The following is a 19,047-nucleotide window of genomic DNA, read 5'->3' on the forward strand; positions in this document are numbered from 1 at the left end:
ACTTTTTGGATCACATCATCAAACTGTAAAGACAGTTATGAATGTTGCCCCATCTTTTCTAGCAGCATTGTTCAGAGGCATGTTCTTGAATCGTGCTGGTTTTTTAATTCCACACTTTTCATTGTCAAAGTCCACATAAAGACCAGAACCAACAAGGTTTTCAGTGTTGAAACAGCTGGGCCCCTGTGGATTAGCGGGGACTATTTTTACCCCTCTTAGTATTTACAGCAGCGGGATGAAGTACAGCATCTGTGACTGACTCAGAATGAAATGCAGGCAAAAGAGAAATATGCTACATCATGCTTTGCCCTCTCAAGCCTCTCCTGTCCAAATGCAGAGTAAAGGTAGACACAACATGATTGCTTTTCAAGTTAAGGGACCGACAAGAATATGAACAAATGTGTCCAAAAATGTGTTTGTTTCAATGCCTCTGGTTTACAATCTATGTTTCTATGTTTGTTTGAGAATTTTGAATACCATTAATGTAAAGAACAAACATCCCTTCAGTGTTTACTTTTTAATCCTTCCATAGTTTGTTATTTGTGTTTCATTCCAAGAGCAATTACAGCAGATTTTTTTTTTTGGGGGGGGGGGGGGAATTGAGTGGAAGCAGAAGTTAGGAGTGGTTGTTTCCAATCAAAGGCTCCATTAATTCTAACGAGAACCTTCCCAGCATCATGATTTATTTTTCTATTTTTCAGTCAGCCTTGTGCGCAGGTGACTGAAACAAGTCGCACATTTTTTAGATTTTAGGAAATAAGGTCAGAAAAATGTGGCAAACTTACAGCATAACAAGCCTTTAAAATAGCATGTTTGGTGAAGAAATCTTTGATTAATACTTTGGAGAATGTGAAACGAGAAGAAGCAGATAATTTCAAGCTGATTAAGACTTTTAAGCAAATTAATTCCTTTGAAAATAATCAAATGAAATCCAGAATTTTGGAGTGTGCACTAGACTTTGATCAAAGATGAAATCAAGTGGGAGCGTGATGAGGCAACATTTTTACACAGCCTTTTAAAAGTAATCTATAAGATCATTTATGCGCTCTTCACTTGTGAAAATAGATTCCAAGGTTCTAAAGAATGTAACCTTCTCTACCCATACTCTCAAATGTTTTTTACAATGGGATGTACATTCAAAAAAGCATCCACTAGAGGGTGTGTTCTCACACCGACAGTTCCCATCCGATCTCCAACCAGCTGTTCTGTCATAGTTTTCTGTCCCTGTTCCTGACTAAGGTAATCTTATAGATGTTCATAGTTCCCAACCCCCTCCAACAATCTTTCATGAAAAAGTTCCACCATTTTCTAGAGTATTCTTCTTCATTGTTTGTCGCTTGTCTGGCTTTAAATGTTGGCGTCACTGCTCAACACTGCCCCCACAATCTTCGGTGGTTTTGCAACGTTTGGTCTTTCCAGAAAACGTGCAGAAAAGACAAAGATGAAATAAATGCAGAACACCGTCAGAAGGCTCCTTCTGTATCTGCATGTAAATCAGGCGTAGAGTATAACTGAGCCGTAATGCAGCTTGGTGAAGACGGATACGCTGCTAAAAGCTGAAATGAACGGAGAGACTTTTCTCTGCTGGTGGCACGGCTCCATCCTGGTTTCATAAAATGAAAAGCAGAAAAAAAAGATTATTTCATTCTGAGTTAAGGTTTGACAGGATTGTCAGCAGTGTGCTGAAGTTATCTTACATTTACACCGTGTTTTTTTTAACTTTTAAATTGAATGACACCATGGCTTTCCTTCTATTTCTTTCTGAAGGACAAAGTTTGATTTTTAAGAACGTTGATTGTGAAGGTTGTTCCAATACTAAAACATATTTTTTGTCTGTCATGTTCCAGTTGATTTGTGCAGGAGGATTTATACATTTTATACAGCTAAGGTAGTCTCTAGTTTTTTTTTTTTCCCCATTTAACTGTGCCATTTATGACTGCCAATCAGTGGAGGCATTGACACAGCACGGTGCATTCACGGCCTGTTTTCTGAGCTACTGAATCTTATCTTCCACCTGCAACACACGACTTGCCCATCCCCACTTGCAGTTGTCAACCAGTATCTCCACTTTTTTTTTTTTTTCCATTCACAGCCTGTCACCGTCCCTCTCTTTCCTATCTATCACTGTCAGATCAGTTTTGATTAAATGCGGCTGTAATCAGAAAAATCCCGCTGATCATTTGGTAATAGCTGTCACTAATTTTCATCGGACGGTCATTCATCATCGCTGCGTTTCTGTTTGCCACGCTCTGCCTTCCCTTCACGTCCATGTTCGACATCAGAGCGGCCGGGCCACAAAAGGAACAGACATATTCATAATGAGAAATGACAAGAGGAGTCCTTTTTCTTTTTCTTTTTTCCGGCTTCTTCTGCCTCTTTTGAATTTCACTTCTCACTTGCCTTGTATAAACTATAGAAGATATTAACATCGCATCATCGCCTGAGAATGGACTTCAGGTTCTTTAGAAATTAGCACCATTTGTCATTCTATACCATGAGATAAGATGTATCTGTATATACGAGCTAATAGATGATAAGTGGTGCACGCCTGTGTTCTGTACATAAATGAACGACTTAATCAAAAACACAGAATGCCAGGATGAGAAAGCTGCTGATTAGAAAAACAAAGTCCCCAGATACGGCTAATGGCTCTCTTGTAATTAGTTTCAGCGCCCTGTTTTTTCCTTAGTGTGCCGCCAAATTTCCCCCCTTTTTTAAAAAGAGTATAATAATTAATAACCCACTGAGAGGCCCGATGCTTTTTGAGGAAAATACGCTCCAGTTTGGCATTGTGACCAGTTGTGGAAATTCCCTAAAGGCAATTTGAAGTGCCAAGCCAGAAATCCTGACCCAACCGTAACAGTCCTCTTGGATTTCAAGGACCTTGAATCTCTTTTGCAACATTTAGACTTGATTTTTTCCCCCCCAGCTGTTTGCATATTTCCATTATGGTTTGCATTTTAACGATCACATGTGGATGACTTGCAGATAAATGTATATGCCTTTGAGTCCTTGACAAACAGTTTGGATAAATGTTTCTTTGTTTTTTTTTGTTCTCCTCCTCCTAGGATGTAAATGTGTGTGGGTGTGGGTGTGTGTTTGTGTATCTTTTAGATTGATTCATGTGTGTAATTTCTTTGTTTGATTATGTGCTTCCATCAAAAACATGTCGTTGAAAGGAATGAACAAAAAAGAAAAAGAAGGACCTTGAAATTATCATATTTGGATAATATTATTGGTTATGCTCTGTTCTGCTAACCCTGCATAAATTATAAATTATTATTATTATTATGAAGTGTTTTATCATGTGCACATTACCAGCAGCGCTCCAAAGCATGTTGAGGTGTCGTCGGATTAGAATCCAAACATTTGTTTTCATTCATTCGACCTGAGTATAAAAGTCAGTGCTTACCACTTGAGTGACCTCTCACAGTGTTTTGAGCTTTAGGGCTGTAATCAAAGATACATTTTAGCATAAAATATACAAAAGTAAAAGCAGACACAAAGTGCTCCCTGATGGATTAACTAACTCGCCCGGCTATTTCAGAGATACTGCAAGTTGATTTTCATGCATATTGAAACTGATGCATGTCCCAAATGATGAGGAAGGTGGGGAAATGCCGCTCAGGAATGACCTGGAAAAAGACTGACAGCACGAGCTAAAACTGTCAACATCACCATTGTATGTAGTACTTAACAACATGAAGTCATAGCACTCCTACTGCAGGTGACTCTAGACTTCACAAAATCCAACGTTCTCCATTGTTCCTGGTCATGACGCTTCATCAGGACACATGTATCTTGTGTTTATTTCCCATCCGTCACTGTTTTGTCTTTGCTTCCTCTGTCCTCTCCAGGCTTCATGGACGCGACCAGACAAATATGAGGTATTGCTACTAACTATGGGTAGCCTTGACAGTAGTTGTGATAGCAGACTTACACTGTAGATCGCCCGTCTTTGTGCAGAGCAGAAGTGTTGTCACTGAGTGTACATGTAACGCTCACGTCATATAGCTGTGCACTAAAAACGTAGAAAATTAGCCACGTAGCAAATGTACATAATCCATTTAGTTCCAGTGCACATTTAGACTTCCCCTATTTCCTTGTTTTTATTTAACTATTGTGTCTTTTTTAAATTGTATTTATTCGATACGCACTATTTCAAAAGTAGTAGTTCCTGTATTTGGCTCTTTAGAATGCTTTTATTTGCTGCTGCATTGTATAAATAGATGTCAACATTTTCTTGATTCAGACATGAACGTCTGCGTTGTGTTGTCTGTAGGCCGGCAGCTTTACAGGCTCATACATAAAACACTCTCTGCTCTGCTGTAGGTCAGTCTGAACTCACCGAGCTCTACTAAATCTTAACAGAGTGGTTTTAAATGGTGTATCCTCTCACATTATTAGCCAAGTGTCTGCATGTTTTACCTCCACTGCACTCTGAAGCAGGCCGGCACGTTCAGTCAGGGGAGTAATCAAACTGCCCAGGGCCTCATTTATACAGTAGTCTTACTGGGTCAGTTCATCCAATTAACAAAAACATAAGGTTTGCTCACTTGATCCTTTTTTCTAACTAGCAATTCAGATAGTTTTGGATTTATCTGTGCAGACCCATTATGTAAGAAGTGGGAGAAATCCCATTTGTGGTCACATTAGGGGACCTTATAGAGGCTTACTGGTCTCTTCCATATCTTGGTTAGGAACAAATATTCCCAAGAAACAACCTCCCAGCTTGCCATGGTAAAAGGGTAACAACCATGTTTAATTATAAATTCAAAAATCACTGTTTTACTCGAGCTCCCTGCTGTCATGTTTGGCAAGAAACATGCAGACTGTTGGCCCTCCGCAATGTGAGAACGACTGCCCTCAGGTTGAACTGACGCAAAGTAACAAGCTAACTTCCCTCTATAGGACACACAACAAGGGCAGGACCTTTTTTTTAGGCTTTACAGTAGAAATTCTAATCAGCTACTCAAGGTGTTGACAAATGAAACCAATGCAGACGAAAGAAAAAAATGCAGTTCCCCAGTAGTTCACTTATGACTGGCTGCATAAGCCAATGAAATCCCATGTGGTCCCATATTTAAAAGCCAATGTTTACAGGAGAATAAACATGTTAAAAGCAAGGTAAAGGGTTAATTACATTTGCATAATACGGAGTGTGGCTGGGTCAACTGACAGGTAGGTGCATTGCAGCTGTTTGCATGTAGGCTTAAGAAATGCCTCAGCTCCACCTCTTTGTCTATTTATCGACATTCAGATTGAGATAGCAAATCCAATATGGCAACCACCATGGTTAGGCTTCATAACGTCTATCCAGAAAACCAACGGGCAATGTAAAAATTCTTCTCTGTGCATGAACTCTGAAGATCAAAATTCAGAGTTTTAACTGCTGCTTTTTTTTTGAATTTGGGAAATTTATTTCAATAACCCCAACACTGCTCTTACATTGTTAAAGTCACCTAGGTTTCAGGTTGTGTGATTTTAACACTCTGCTGCGGGCCCTCTGACACATTTTTCAAATGACTGACTGATGTTTTAACAGTTTCTTTTCCTGAATATACTTTACTTACAGGCACAGCCAATTACCTTTTCTCAAAGCTTACCTCTAAAAGTAAAAATGTGTGAAAAAAAACTTTCCCTGTTTAAACTTTAGAGAGAAGAAAGATGTTTAACCAAATGTCAATATCCAGAGTTGAAATATGACACTAATGCAGAAGTGCAAAAAACTATAGTTCAGAAATAAAATACATTTACAGCCTGGCTCAAAAAGAAACTTTGGAATCAATAGCTCATGACTTGATTGGTGCACACTGCACTCGGGGGATGATTTTATTAACTCACCCATTTGGATACATTTTCATTATAAGGGCTCACGTCTTTTTACCTGGAGTCTTAAAAAGTTCCACCCTCAGCTCCACCTCTTTGTCTGTTTCTAGATCCACCAATAATTACTTTGAGACAGCATTTCCAACATGGCGACCGCCACTTTTGGGCTTCAAAACTTGTGACGTCACTGACACTACGTCAATGTTATATACAGTCGTTTAACATGTGTTTTGTACTTTATGACTTTCCTCAACTCCGTCTTCTTAGATGGCCTGCACTCTTTGCTAATTGTTGAGCAGGCCTGAATAAATTCACAAAATGACCAACTCTGGTCCACGAGCCTCCTGTTGAATAGATCTGTCTGACCGCACTTTATGTGGAAAGTACTGTATCTACAGATCACATATAGGTGAATTAATTTACCTTTAATGCAGTATTTTTCTGAACTTTCCCCTTGCTTTTGTAAACATCTAGCTGCTGTTAGTAGATGTCAAATGTAACCTTTTGCTGTATTTCAGTTTTGCTCTTTTCTCAGGTGTTACAGTGCACGTCCTTGGCTGTTTATTCCTCTGTTTGCTCCACGCTGGTTTCTATTCTGTCTTTAGGTTGAGAAGAACGGGAGGTGAAACAATTTGTTTATCCTTTCTCTCCGTATCTGGCTGTTAAGATAAAAGAATTAAAGATGCGGTAACCACAGACATTATTTATCTTCAATATTTTATGTGAGAAGATAACAGCACTCCGTGTTTCTGCACAGGGATAAAGACAGAAATGCTCCCATGTGAGATATTTTGATGCAGCCCACCTCAGAAAATCTCCCGTTGATGGATGCACCTCTAATAGCCCAGCATTGATCAAACTAATCCGTGTAGTCACAGATAATAGTTTTGGCCTTGCTTGCATTAGATGTTGGCTGAGTTTGGTTCTGTGATAGGTATAAATCACAGGCTGCTAACAAGCAGGCATTACGATTACTCATGATGATGAATACAGCCTGAAAGGTGGTATTATGCCAAATCTTTAAAGTGTGTGTTTATTTCATGCAGAAGTGCACTTTAGAAAGCGGCCTGACACTTGAACCAGATCAGGGTCTGATTATAATAACCTGCCTGCTGAATGCTGTTCATGTCGGCGCTGCTGAATCGACCGTTCAGGGTCTTCAACTCGTAACGTATGTTTTGTTTATTCCAGATATATCTCTCAAGGTTTTTCAGTCATTGCTTATATAAAAACTCAAACTAGATCAATGACAAAGCTACTATACGATGTAAATAACTGCAGCCAGGCACAAACGTCTTCTGTTAATGGGGAGCTTTATATGCAGAGAGTTCAGCCCTGTTTCCAGTAATTAAGTTCATGTTTATCAAATATGCATCAGATCATATACCATATGGCTAACATAGCATAGACAGAATTAATTTGTTGTAGTTTAAATAAAGTAGAAATGTTCTTAATGTGTCTGAGAAGTTGCAAAAATATGAAGAAGGGACTTTTAAGAATATTGGCTACTGATGTCATATTTCTTTAGTTTTATGCCAAAATGCAATCCTACACTTCCCAAGTGAACATTCCTTTAAATACAGAAAAAGTCTGATGCATAAAATGTTTTTTTATTAAAGATCAAAAAAACCATGATCTTTTCTTCAACTCAAACATTTCCTTTATCTCCTAGACTAATGATGATCCTTTTCTGGCCTTCAATAAATTGCTTTTATTGCCTTATTTAACTATAGATAAATATAATAGATGCAAACTTTACACAGTCGTGTGACAGTCGAAGATTGTGGACACCCTCAGCGGTATTTCCAGCACTTAATACAAAGCCAGTATTTCATTTTAAAAAATGTATCTGTGAACACAATGCAGGAAGAGATCCCATTGTCAACATAACACAAGTTGGAAAGCAGTTTAGTTATTTGCAAACCTAACTTTTGTGAGAGCGGTTCTGGGAGTTACAGATAAATGCATTACAGTACTCCATTCAGCACTTGCACATTGTGAACTGCTTTGAAGATTGATGGTGACTTCTCAGCGGGGCCATCTGGGCCCCCTGACTGTCAAAACCTTTGACTTTAGCTGACGAGACCCACTTGAATGGTTTTAGCAGACTGTTTAATATCTGTAGGAGGGACAAGTTCACCTTCAAGAGCCACATCCTGCAGGAGGATCCGGCCCCCTGACTCAGGAGGCTGTTATTAATAAGCCGTATTCTTGGTACACTGGCCACATTGTTGGCTCAGCTTGTCAAACTCAGAATCTAAAGCTCTTAAGGAAACACAGTTCTCTTTTCATCATCCGATTTGTCCTTTTCTACTGCAGGAATAAAAACAATCTTACAGGAAAGGTATGTGAAGCGGAGCTATGATGACAGGATCTGATTTTTTAGATTTCTGCACTGCTCAGGAGGTCAAACTAAATGCAAAAAGTGAAAAGGGTTTTAAAGAGTGCAGTCAACCCTGAGGTGCTCAGCAGATGTGTTCTCACATTACGACAAGAATGAAATCAAGAAAAGAGCTGATGAGGTTAACTTAAACTTAATAAGTACTTAGTGCACCCCCCCCCCCCCCCCCCCCCCAGGATGTGTCGCAATATCCAATGCTCGTGATCTGTTAGGGGTTAGGGTAGTGGGTGTTATGACTATACAACATCCCTGTATTCATATTCCTGCCCTGTGCTGTTTTCATGTCGAGAGCTCTTTACAGATTGTGGTTCTACAACAGCGTCCATGACAAAGTCCTGGCGTCATTACACCTTGGGTTAGGGTTATTATTTGTATTATTATTATTATTTTTATGTATTTACATATTGTATCCATAATGGCCTAAAATTGGTGTCCCAGTTTGTGAATTCTCATGACTTCACTGCATTGTCACTGCGTGTCATCAAACAGCGCTTCACTTTTACACACACACACACACACACACTCAGGCTCACCAGCTCTGACATTACACGCTGCCACCATCCCCCCCCCCCCCCCCCTTTAACACCTCTGTTACTCAGAGTCGTAATGACTTCGACCTACTATTCCGCCCCCGTGCATTACACACAGCAGGCGTAACAGGGCTGTAAGTCCTCAAGTGTTCATTCTGTATGCACCAGAGGGCTGCGGTGGCTCAGCGGTCGGGTGGGTCGTCTCTTAATCAAGAGGTTGGAAGTTCAGTCCCCTGCTCCGGCAAGTCAAAGTGTCCTTGGGCAAAACCCTGAATCCCAAGTTGCCCCCAAAGTGTGTGACTATATATGAATAAGATTAGTGCTAATTTAGTTAGCATCTTCTGCTATCAGTGTGTGAATGTTAAAGGGGGAATGTGACATAAAATGCATGTGTAAGTGCAATATAAGTGCAATCATTTACCATTTCTACTGTACCTCGTACAACTCCACTTTTAAAATGCTGAACCATCACTTTGATCTAAATGGGCTTCCTGGTCAAGTGTATGTTAAACGTTGTATGCACGTTAGCATTTGGGCTAAGTAACCATTTTGTCCATATAGTCTCCCAGAGCTCATAGTGTGTGTCTGCAGACTCTTCTTCTGAAGATTTAACTTCTAATATGCCCTCCCTCTCTATTACAGTGTGGATACTAAAAGATACAGCCGTCCCAAGTCTGCTTATGTATTCCAAGAAATCTATCTAGTCTAATATTAATGCAGCATATAATATCTTTTTATAGCGCCAGTCGGGCTCTCTGTGGTGCAGAGGTGATGAAATGTAGAAGCAGCACATATAAAAGGGTAAACCGTGTTAGTTCCCTGCATCCCTGATAGACGCAGCCTGTGCAGATGGTGCCTGGCAGCCTCTCGGTAACAGTTGTATGACAAGCAAAGCACATGTATTGACAGGTTACGTAACAGAGAGCGAGTGTCTGCCCGCTGAAAAAAAACAAAACACACACTAACCACACAAACAGGAGAAACTGTGTCGGATATTGTTTTTTTAATTAATTTGGCGACAGATCAGTTTTATAATTAAAATTATTCATTTGAATTAATGAATAAATCCTGTTCAAAGGTCTGCCCCGTTCCCTGCTACCTCTGTTATATCATGACGCATTTCTCTCCATTAACCTTATCCACCTTCCGACAGTGTGCAGCTCCTTTCTTGTGTCACTGCAGAAGCATAAGATTAATGCCGCCCTTTCAAAAATGTTCCAGGACACTCCCTCACATCTTCAGTAAACAGCACAAACGTTTCTGCCACATCTACCCCCCCCCCCCCCCCCCCCTTCTCTGCAGAGGATAACACAGCATGCCATAATGCTAATACAACAAATATCATTCTTTATTTTTTTTATCAAACACAAACGCTGTAGCACCTCGGAAGCATAAAATATTAATAAATAATCATGGCAGCTAGAAGGAAGATGTATATCCCCCTGTTGTATTGAACTGTGTGTCGCCCAGAGGCAAGAAAAGCTTTTACTATATTTTGAAAAGCTGGAGTTTTTATAAAGCGTTCAACATGGCGCTTATTCATTATTGATGTCGGGTTTTTTTTCATGCTACCCTCTACAGCATATTTGCAGGAACATTTCTCAATGACTGCCGTGGTGGGAGGACTATGTTTGCTCTTTGGCAACATATTGTGTTTGTAAATGGTCAGAAATCAAAGTAGCAGACACTCCTTTGGTCACATCTTTTTGGACATGTACAGGACAAATCACACCGAGGTGCAGATCAAGATTAAAAAGGTTGGGTTGGTCATCCTCTGATTTCTGCTGCGCACCTTTGCTGGAAGCTTGTTCTTAACCGGGTATCCTCCCTGATCATGACTTCCCATAAAACAACAGGTTCAACTCCAAAGGCAGGGCAATCTGCTGAAAAAATAAAAGCACCGTTTAACAAGCCATTTGCCCCAGCTGCAATTACACTTTTCCAACTACAATTAGACTGGCAGTAAACCTGCAGCCAGACTGCTAAATGGTAGGAACAGTAATCGATGTACTGTAGGGGTTTGTAGTTTAGTGGCTCAGGCTTTATGCACTGGATGATACAACAGAAGGCAAATGTAGGGATGATTTACTAATATATAGCTCCTTTTGGATGGACAAATGGATGGATGGATGGATGGATGACTAGATGGATATATGGATGGATGGATGTATGGACGTATGTAAGGATGGATGGAAATATAGATGGACGTATGGATGTATGTATGGATGGATGACTAGATGGATATATGGATGGATGGATTTAAACTTTTAACTTTAAATGTTTATCTTAAAAACCTCACCACTGTTACTTACAGAAGCACAAAGCGGACATACATCCATAATTTAATTTTTCTGAAAAAAAAAAATAATCTACTCAATATTTCTGTGATGTGTCAGTTTTGTGAGTTAATTAACTACTTTTGGCGTGTAACAAGCATTGTTGACCTAAGATAACGAGACGAATAAGTCAAGATCTCAAAATAATGTAATGTACTCTTTATCACAGGGAGAAAAAGCATGGATGCATGTCCTCTATGGGCCACCATATTATTGTTAAAGCTGTGTTTCTATTTTATTCTTAATTTTAACAAATCCTCACCTCCTACTGTTCACCTCATCCTTTCTTTTTCCAAATTAAAGACACTCATTTACAATCTCTGCAAGATGTTATCATCTCTATTCTTTCTCTGTGTCTCTGTTCTTAACAAAATAAACAATGACAAAACTGTTGTTCATCTTTGAATCTCCCAGTGTTCATCATTGTATCATATTTTTTTCTGAGAACATTGTTCAGTTCCCATTAGACCTTCTATTTTTGTTTTATTCTGTGTATTCCACATAAACCACAGAAATATCATCATTGCCTTTCAGGTTTGTTTATTTACTCTTGATGTTTTTTGTTGGAAGCTTTCAGCCAAAAATGATAAAAGCGTCATAAACAAGCCAAGGGAAACATTCAGAGAGAAGCGAGTTTCATTTAAATGAATATTTCTGCCTCTGTTATGGATACTAACTACTTCCTCTTCTCTTATAGAGCCTTGATAGAAACATCGTGGTACGCAGCCACGCACGGGTGTCCTCTCTCACCTTGAAGAACGTCCAGTTCACATACGCCGGCCTCTATCTCTGCTCCGCCAGCAACTCCATCGGACAGGACGACCAGCTCATGTACCTGGAAGTCCGCTGTAAGTCATCCGCTACTTTCTACACACTCATCCTGCTCGCCTTTTTAGAGCTTCAACACCAAACACCATCCCTTTGTTAATCATGAAACCAGGAGTATATCAAGTTTTCCTGATACATTTTAATTTATAAGTTTCATTTCAGTCACAGGATAAAAGCCACTAAATGCATCTCTGAAAATATTGAATTATGTCTCAAACTGCATCGTTTTGAAGTCATAATTGGCATAATTTACTTTTTCTAAAGAGTTGTTGGAAGGTTGTTAAGATATGAACACCTCTGAGAACTTTTGAATGCTCATAGAATAAGTTTCAATGGTCAATCAATCCATCAAACTTTTTTTTATAAAGCACCTTTCAATTACAGTTCAAAGTGCTTTACTAAAGTGAGTCACGAAAAAGTAGTTTGTAGAAGTGATGTAGTCAAGACCACACTTACCGAGACCAAGACATACCTGAGACCGGAGTGTTCCGAGACCAGGACAAGACCAAGACATTAAGGGATCGAGACCAAGTGAAGACCAAGACATACCCGAGACCTGAGTGCTCCGAGACCAGGACTAGATTGAGACATTAAGGGACAGAGACCGAGTGAAAACCAAAACCAAGACAGGACTAGATCGAGACAAGACCAAGACATTAAGGAATCTAGACCAAGTGAAGACCAAGACCAAGACAGGACTAGATCGAGACAAGACCAAGACATTAAAGAATCGAGACTGAGTGAAGACCAAGACCAAGACAGGACTAGATCGAGACAAGACCAAGACATTAAGGAATCTAGACCAAGTGAAGACCAAGACCAAGACAGGACTAGATCGAGACAAGACCAAGACATTAAGGAATCTAGACCAAGTGAAGACCAAGACCAAGACAGGACTAGATCGAGACAAGACCAAGACATTAAAGAATCGAGACTGAGTGAAGACCAAGACCAAGACAGGACTAGATCGAGACAAGACCAAGACATTAAGGGATCAAGACCGAGTGAAGACCAAGAAACACGACATTAAGGGACTGAGACCGAGTGAAGACCAAAACCAAGACAGGCTAGATCGAGACAAGACCAAGACATTAAGGGATCGAGACCGAGTGAAGACCAAGACCAAGACAGGACTAGATCGAGACAAGACCAAGACATTAAGGAATCTAGACCAAGTGAAGACCAAGAAACAAGACATTAAGGGACTGAGACCAAGTGAAGACCAAAACCAAGACAGGTCTAGATCGAGACAAGACATTAAGGGAATCATCCAGTGTGCAGGGGGCGGTGTCACTCACTGAGACTGTAACACGGGGGAGGTTACGACCGTCACCAGGGGATAAAAATCTAAATATGAATGTATTGAAGTTATTTTAACTTCTAGAGAGAGGCGTTTTCCTTCTAATCACCATTTATGACGCTGAAAAAACCTGTCAGTGGTGGTCTTGATGTAAAATCACGAGGCTGCTCAGTCTGAGACCGAGAAAAGACAGAGTGAAAATGCTTTAGATTTCAAGACGAGACCAAGACCTTCAAAAAGTGGTCTCGAGACCGATTCGTGAAAAATCATTAAGAGACTGATGCACGGCAAGAAAAATAATTTAATAAAATAACAATAAAATAAATATGGATGGAAAAAGTCTTACAAGAAGCAATAAGATAATACACACAAGAAAGGTTTCAAATTGTTGTAAAATAATAAAGACAATTCAATAACGTTAGGATTGAATTAATTTATAAATGTATAAATGCATGTAAAATGATAAGAATAAGATTGTAAAAATGATTATGTGTTAATAAAGTCAGAGAAATGAAATAATCACCATGATAATAAATACATAAAAAAACTAAAAATCTCAAATCAAACAGTAAAATTTTAATCTAGACATACTGATAACAACTTAAGTAAATGAAGAATATCCATAAAATGATAAAGTACTAAATGAGAGCCAGACAGAATACGTTTAAAAATCCTCATATTCTCGGCTCCTCTCACATCGTCTGGAAGTGTGTTCCACATTCTCAGAGCGTGCTATATACATTTAAACTTTCTCAGCTTAAGCAGAGGAAGGAAACCTTGTGACAGAAGTACATCTGTCTTTTGTTGGCCTTGATGTGGAAGAGCTGCTGCAGCTTGCTCCTGTCTCCTCTGTTTGTAAGAGAAGTGTCATGGAGTCATGAAGTTTCAGTTTGAAAGATTCCCGACTCATCGTGGATTGTTTCTCGTCGGTCTCTCATGCTCAGCGTGTTCCAGCAGACGCTCGGTGCCCAGGTGTTTTCTAGATGTTTCCATTTTCACTCAGCTGTGTTTCCCTCTGCTCTCTGAAACAGTTTTTGACAGCATTATGAGATATTCTCTGAGCTTCCGTCATTAGCTGCTGATCTCACCTGCAGGCAGAGAAATCAATACCGCCGGCGAACAACAGAAGGAGTGAGACAATACTTTCTCCAGTCAGGAAAAGCTTCAGGCTCGTTTCCTCTGAAGCTGATGTGGACGTGCAAAACCCTGCAGTTTTGTTGAGGGTCTGCTTGAGGCTGGGCTCCAAGAGACCTGGAAGTCACATTTACACCTCATTCAAAAGAGCCCGTTTTCACCTCAGACATTAACATGTTTACAGCCTGGTACAAAAGCACATATTGGTCTGAGTAGGTATTGTCAGCATGGGCACACAATGTAATTTTTTTACAATGCTTATGTTTTGATTATACAGTTTTTTTAGTTTAGTTTTTTTAGTTTATTATTGTGTCATACATACATCCATATGCCCAGCCTGCATGGGCTTACATGACATCATAAATTAAAAATGTTCCCGGATCAGAGTGCACTAGGTAAGCTATATTCATTTTCAAGAAACATAAAGAGAAAGCAAAAGCAAGTCAAACTAATGAAACAGAATGTCTTGTCTTCTTTTCCAGGCATTTGAAACAAAATTAGCAAGTTTAAACACATCAAACTTATTACAGTACTACAGTATGAACGATACCAGTTATCCATAGTTAGGTGTGTAGCTGACAGGCTGGTGCGATTTAACGGTTTGTCAGGATGCTCCAGCTCTCGGCCTGTTGTTAGGTTGACTAAAAGTTAGGTTGAGACAGGATTTCCAGCATGGCGGCTGCTCCCAATGAGCCTCCTGAGCCCCCTGCTGGAACAGATGGCTGACATCACTCAGGCTTCGTCCGTTCATATTTACAGTCTATGGTTCAAACCTGCCTTATGACTGACTGTTATTAGACGATCTCTCAGCTTCTTTAACATGAGATGACTCACTTTATGATTGTTAGGGTTAGGGTTAGGGTTGCACCAACATTCTCTTTGAAGAAGATCAACTTTTTACACAACCTGGAGCTGGTTCAACAACGTCAGACTGTAAGACTAGACTAGAAAGGTATTCTGCCTTTAGCCTGTTGCACCAGCTTAAAATTATGTTGAATAGATCTCAGTGACATTTGACTTTAACGATGTCAAACAAAAAGTCAAATGTCCATACTTTAAAACTATTCTTGTTGTTTAATAACACAGAGTCTTAACAGTCATCTGGATTAACCATGTTGCAGACAGTGAAGATCTAAAACGATCCATTAAAACAAAATAGTAAAGAAGCTCACATTCTGACTCAACATCCAGCAGCTTCCTGTACTGTCATGTGTTTTCACTAATCTTACAATTACTGTAATACACTTCCACATTAACACAAAAGCAACCCCAGTGAAAGTCTTCCATCACTGCTGAAATATTCTGTTGAACTTAACAAGGTAACTTTTATAAGTTCACGTTACAAGCAACCGTGCCGAAGGCAATCCCCATCGAGGGTGACACGAAGCCTCATGAAGTAACTGTGTCACGCAACAGTTAGCGAGCATGTCGGTGTCATCACAGACGTGCAGATGTGTCGTCTGTCATAGCAAATGTGCTCCGGGTATAAATATCACAGATTTTTTTCTTCCCCTCTGGATCTTCAAACATGATTTCCACCAGTCTACAAGCAGAAAAAGAGTCATACTTTAAACTGCTCCAGGGAGAGAAAGTGTTATCATAACTCGACTTTGTCATTTTGAAGACGCAACCCACTTTTAGTCAGTTGTTGCATAAATGACAGAAACACTACAGTCACACCAAAGTGTGTTTGAACGCACATCTTGCACATATCTCTTGCAACAGGCTGCTTTTCAGAAGCTGCACAAAGCTCTTTACTTTATGAATATGTTAAGATAATTCAATACTAGAAAAAACATAAATATGTCCTTTAGGTTAAACATTTACTTTGCAATTACTTCAGTAGTTTATAGATATGTGCATAGAAAACCAGACGCTGTTGACGAGGAGAGAAAAGTCCCAAATCTGGGGGAGAACAACGTGAGAGCTTGTAGAGAGCAGAGGAATGTGTGTGAGGACACAGTGTATAAGCTGTCACCTCTGCTTCTGGGGATAAACGGTGGGCGAGGGAGCCGAGTTTGCTGGGTCAATGGTACCACTGCGATTAGTTTCCATGGAAACAAAAAGGTCTCAGTTCTGACATAGCCTCAGGGTACAGTGGCTTTTGAGGCTTAGAATGACTCTGTGTAATTACCGAGGTCTTTGATCATCCTTACTCGAGACTAAAATGCTTTTTGCCACAATTCTGTCTCTTATTGACATTTATACACAGGCTGTATTAGAGAATGTCAGGGGCCTTAATTATACTTTTTTTTTTGCACTTGCATGACTGCAAGGCTCTGTTAGGGTGCACATTATATCCAACGCTGGACATTTTCACCCGCTCTGCAAAGTGGCTTCAGTCCGACAGTATTAGGACAAAGATATTTCTGTTATGTTTGGCCTCTGTGCTTTAATGAAACTAAATACTTCACATTAATATGAGGTTAATGTGCCTCTATGTGTGCTCAACAGCAACAGCTATCTTTGGTTAATGTTTGCAGGGAGACATTGTTTCTACATGTGTAATTAATTCCATGTAGATGTAAATTCATACAAATACTAGCAGAAAAAACCAACAAACTGTTTCTTCTTAAATCAGAATTCCAGACTCAGAAATAGTCTCAGGCCCTGGTATTTTTTCTAATAATTTATCTTCTTTTAAATCACCGTGGTCTCATTTTGAAATCCATTGAATATCACCGCTAAGAACAGATAAACATGCCAATGAGCGCATAATTGGATTAATATGCCCTGCTCTCAATACAGCAGCGGTTAGCGCAGATACAATCACGACGACGCCTTTGATAGAGTCTTTTGAAGGGGCTGCAGTTGGCTCGAGTAATCAGCGAGTAATCAGGTAGCTGATTCACTGTTGCCAAGCAATTATTGATAAGAAAAGGTGCTTTGTCTTGAGCGCGGTTCTCACTCTCCGTCCTCTCCATCACCGCTCGCCCACTCGCAGAATAAGGACCTTATCTTGGCGTGGAACTTCCTATCTGCGGCACAGCGTGATCCCATTAGCGGATGGCTGAGTGTGTCTGTACGTGTGCTGCTGAAGGACTGACAGGGAAAGTGTTAATTCCTCCTGTTTGAGCTCAGGTTTGTCAGCAGACAAGAGTTCATTTAGCATCAAAGTCTAATGAGAGCTCTGTTTAAGCTGCAGGCAGGTCGCTTCTGCTGAGCTCCTCGATGATCCATCAGGGCACACCTGACTGTAGAAAACATGGACGTAGTCGCGTTGACTTCACCCAGAGTTTTGAAGCTCAGTGATAGTGGATGTCATATTGGAAATGTTGTCTCAACCTAACTTTCGATCAACATTGCAACAGGCAAACAGATGGAGCTGAGGCGGGTCTTAAGCCTCCTGGCAATCAGCACCCTGTCAGTCAGATCAGCCATGCCCGGTATTATTAAAAACATTTAGCCTTAATATCAGATGAGTTTTTAGAAAGAATAATTCTGAAATTTCTGCCTATAAAGAAATTAGTTATTCAGACCAAAACTCATGAAAGAGGTTGTAAACATGTTCCTTTCCGCTGTAAAAACATTTTATCACAGAGTGTGGATGTGACTCATTCTGGGGCTTCTGCAGCCAGCCTCAAGTGGACACTTGAGAAACTGCAGTTTTTTGCATTGGCTTCATTTTTCAAAACTGGAGGTGGACACTCCATATGCACAACAAAAGTTATACACTTACTATTCAACTTTATTCCTATGAATGACAGAATCCTTAATTCCTACATTCATATTAAACGTTCAATGGGACGCTGGTGGTGCAGTGGTTAGTGCACACGTCCCATATAAGGAGGCTGTAGTCTTCCAAGCGGGCCGCCCAGGTTCGGATCTAGCCTGTGGCTCCTTTCCCGCATGTCATGCCCCACTCTCTCTCCCTGATTTCTAACTTTATCCACTGTCCTATCGCTCAATTAAAGGTACAAAAAGCCCAAAAATAGGGTTAAAAAAATTAATAATTATATTCAACCTCAGTCCTAGTTCTGCAATGAATCCAGTTACATTCCTCATGTGGTGTTTGTGTTTCACCAGCAGCATAAACATTCCTGGGTATTTTAAAAACATATCAATAATCTCACCTAGACCCGCGCGGGGGGGCTGCAGAAATCAAACAGTCAGGTCACAGCACTGCGGGAAGTCAATGAGGCCCAAAAGCAGAACTGATAGAAGGAGTCAGAGTCTAATCAGAGCTGCAGGCGATGGAGCATCTATCGACTCAGCCTCGTCCATCAATCCCAGCGGCTGCACTCCTGCCCAGTTTTTTTTTTTTTTAAGGATGCAGGGTCAGAAGTATAAAGCCCCGGCAGTGTCAGGGGGGCCGCGGCGTTTTCACAGCACTCGGCAATCGAAAGCATACTTCAGCACATCCAGAGGCGCTAATCAGAGATGTGAGCCACTTGTAATAAAAGAAAAGAAAGCAGGAACAGTCAGCTCCTGTTATAGCCTCTGACTTTTTAATGATGATTCCCATCAGAGTTAAAGGCTCAGGGTGAAGAGTTCTGACCGTGTGGTTTCAGCTCTGTTAGCATGTCGTTACATTTTACTGATAAAAGCATCACATGCAGTGGTGTGTTCGTGTCTTTGCAGGGATACAAATGACACTTGTCTCAGCTTTATTTAAAATATTTCATGCTATCGTGCAGCCAGAAGTACTTCTTATGGGAACAGAAATACAGAAAAAAAGAGTAAAATATT

At 40.2% G+C, this 19,047-nt stretch overlaps 1 protein-coding gene across 12 annotated transcripts in view; it reads left to right on the plus strand.

The window, feature by feature from the left end:
* The window catches only part of ncam1a (neural cell adhesion molecule 1a), a 284,110-nt gene that overhangs the window by 207,929 nt on the left and 57,134 nt on the right, over positions 1-19,047 (plus strand). For 6 of the 12 annotated variants that reach the window (XM_065962701.1, XM_065962702.1, XM_065962705.1 and 3 more), the window contains exons 9-10: positions 3,858-3,887; positions 11,794-11,944. In XM_065962701.1, coding sequence (XP_065818773.1) covers positions 3,858-3,887; positions 11,794-11,944 — 181 coding nt within the window. The remainder of the gene's footprint in view (positions 1-3,857; positions 3,888-11,793; positions 11,945-19,047) is intronic. The other 6 variants (XM_065962703.1, XM_065962704.1, XM_065962706.1 and 3 more) reach the window with 1 other exon arrangement.

This window comes from Labrus bergylta, chromosome 14 (genome assembly GCF_963930695.1).
Source record: "Labrus bergylta chromosome 14, fLabBer1.1, whole genome shotgun sequence".
In the NCBI taxonomy this organism is placed as follows: Eukaryota; Metazoa; Chordata; class Actinopteri; order Labriformes; family Labridae; genus Labrus; species Labrus bergylta.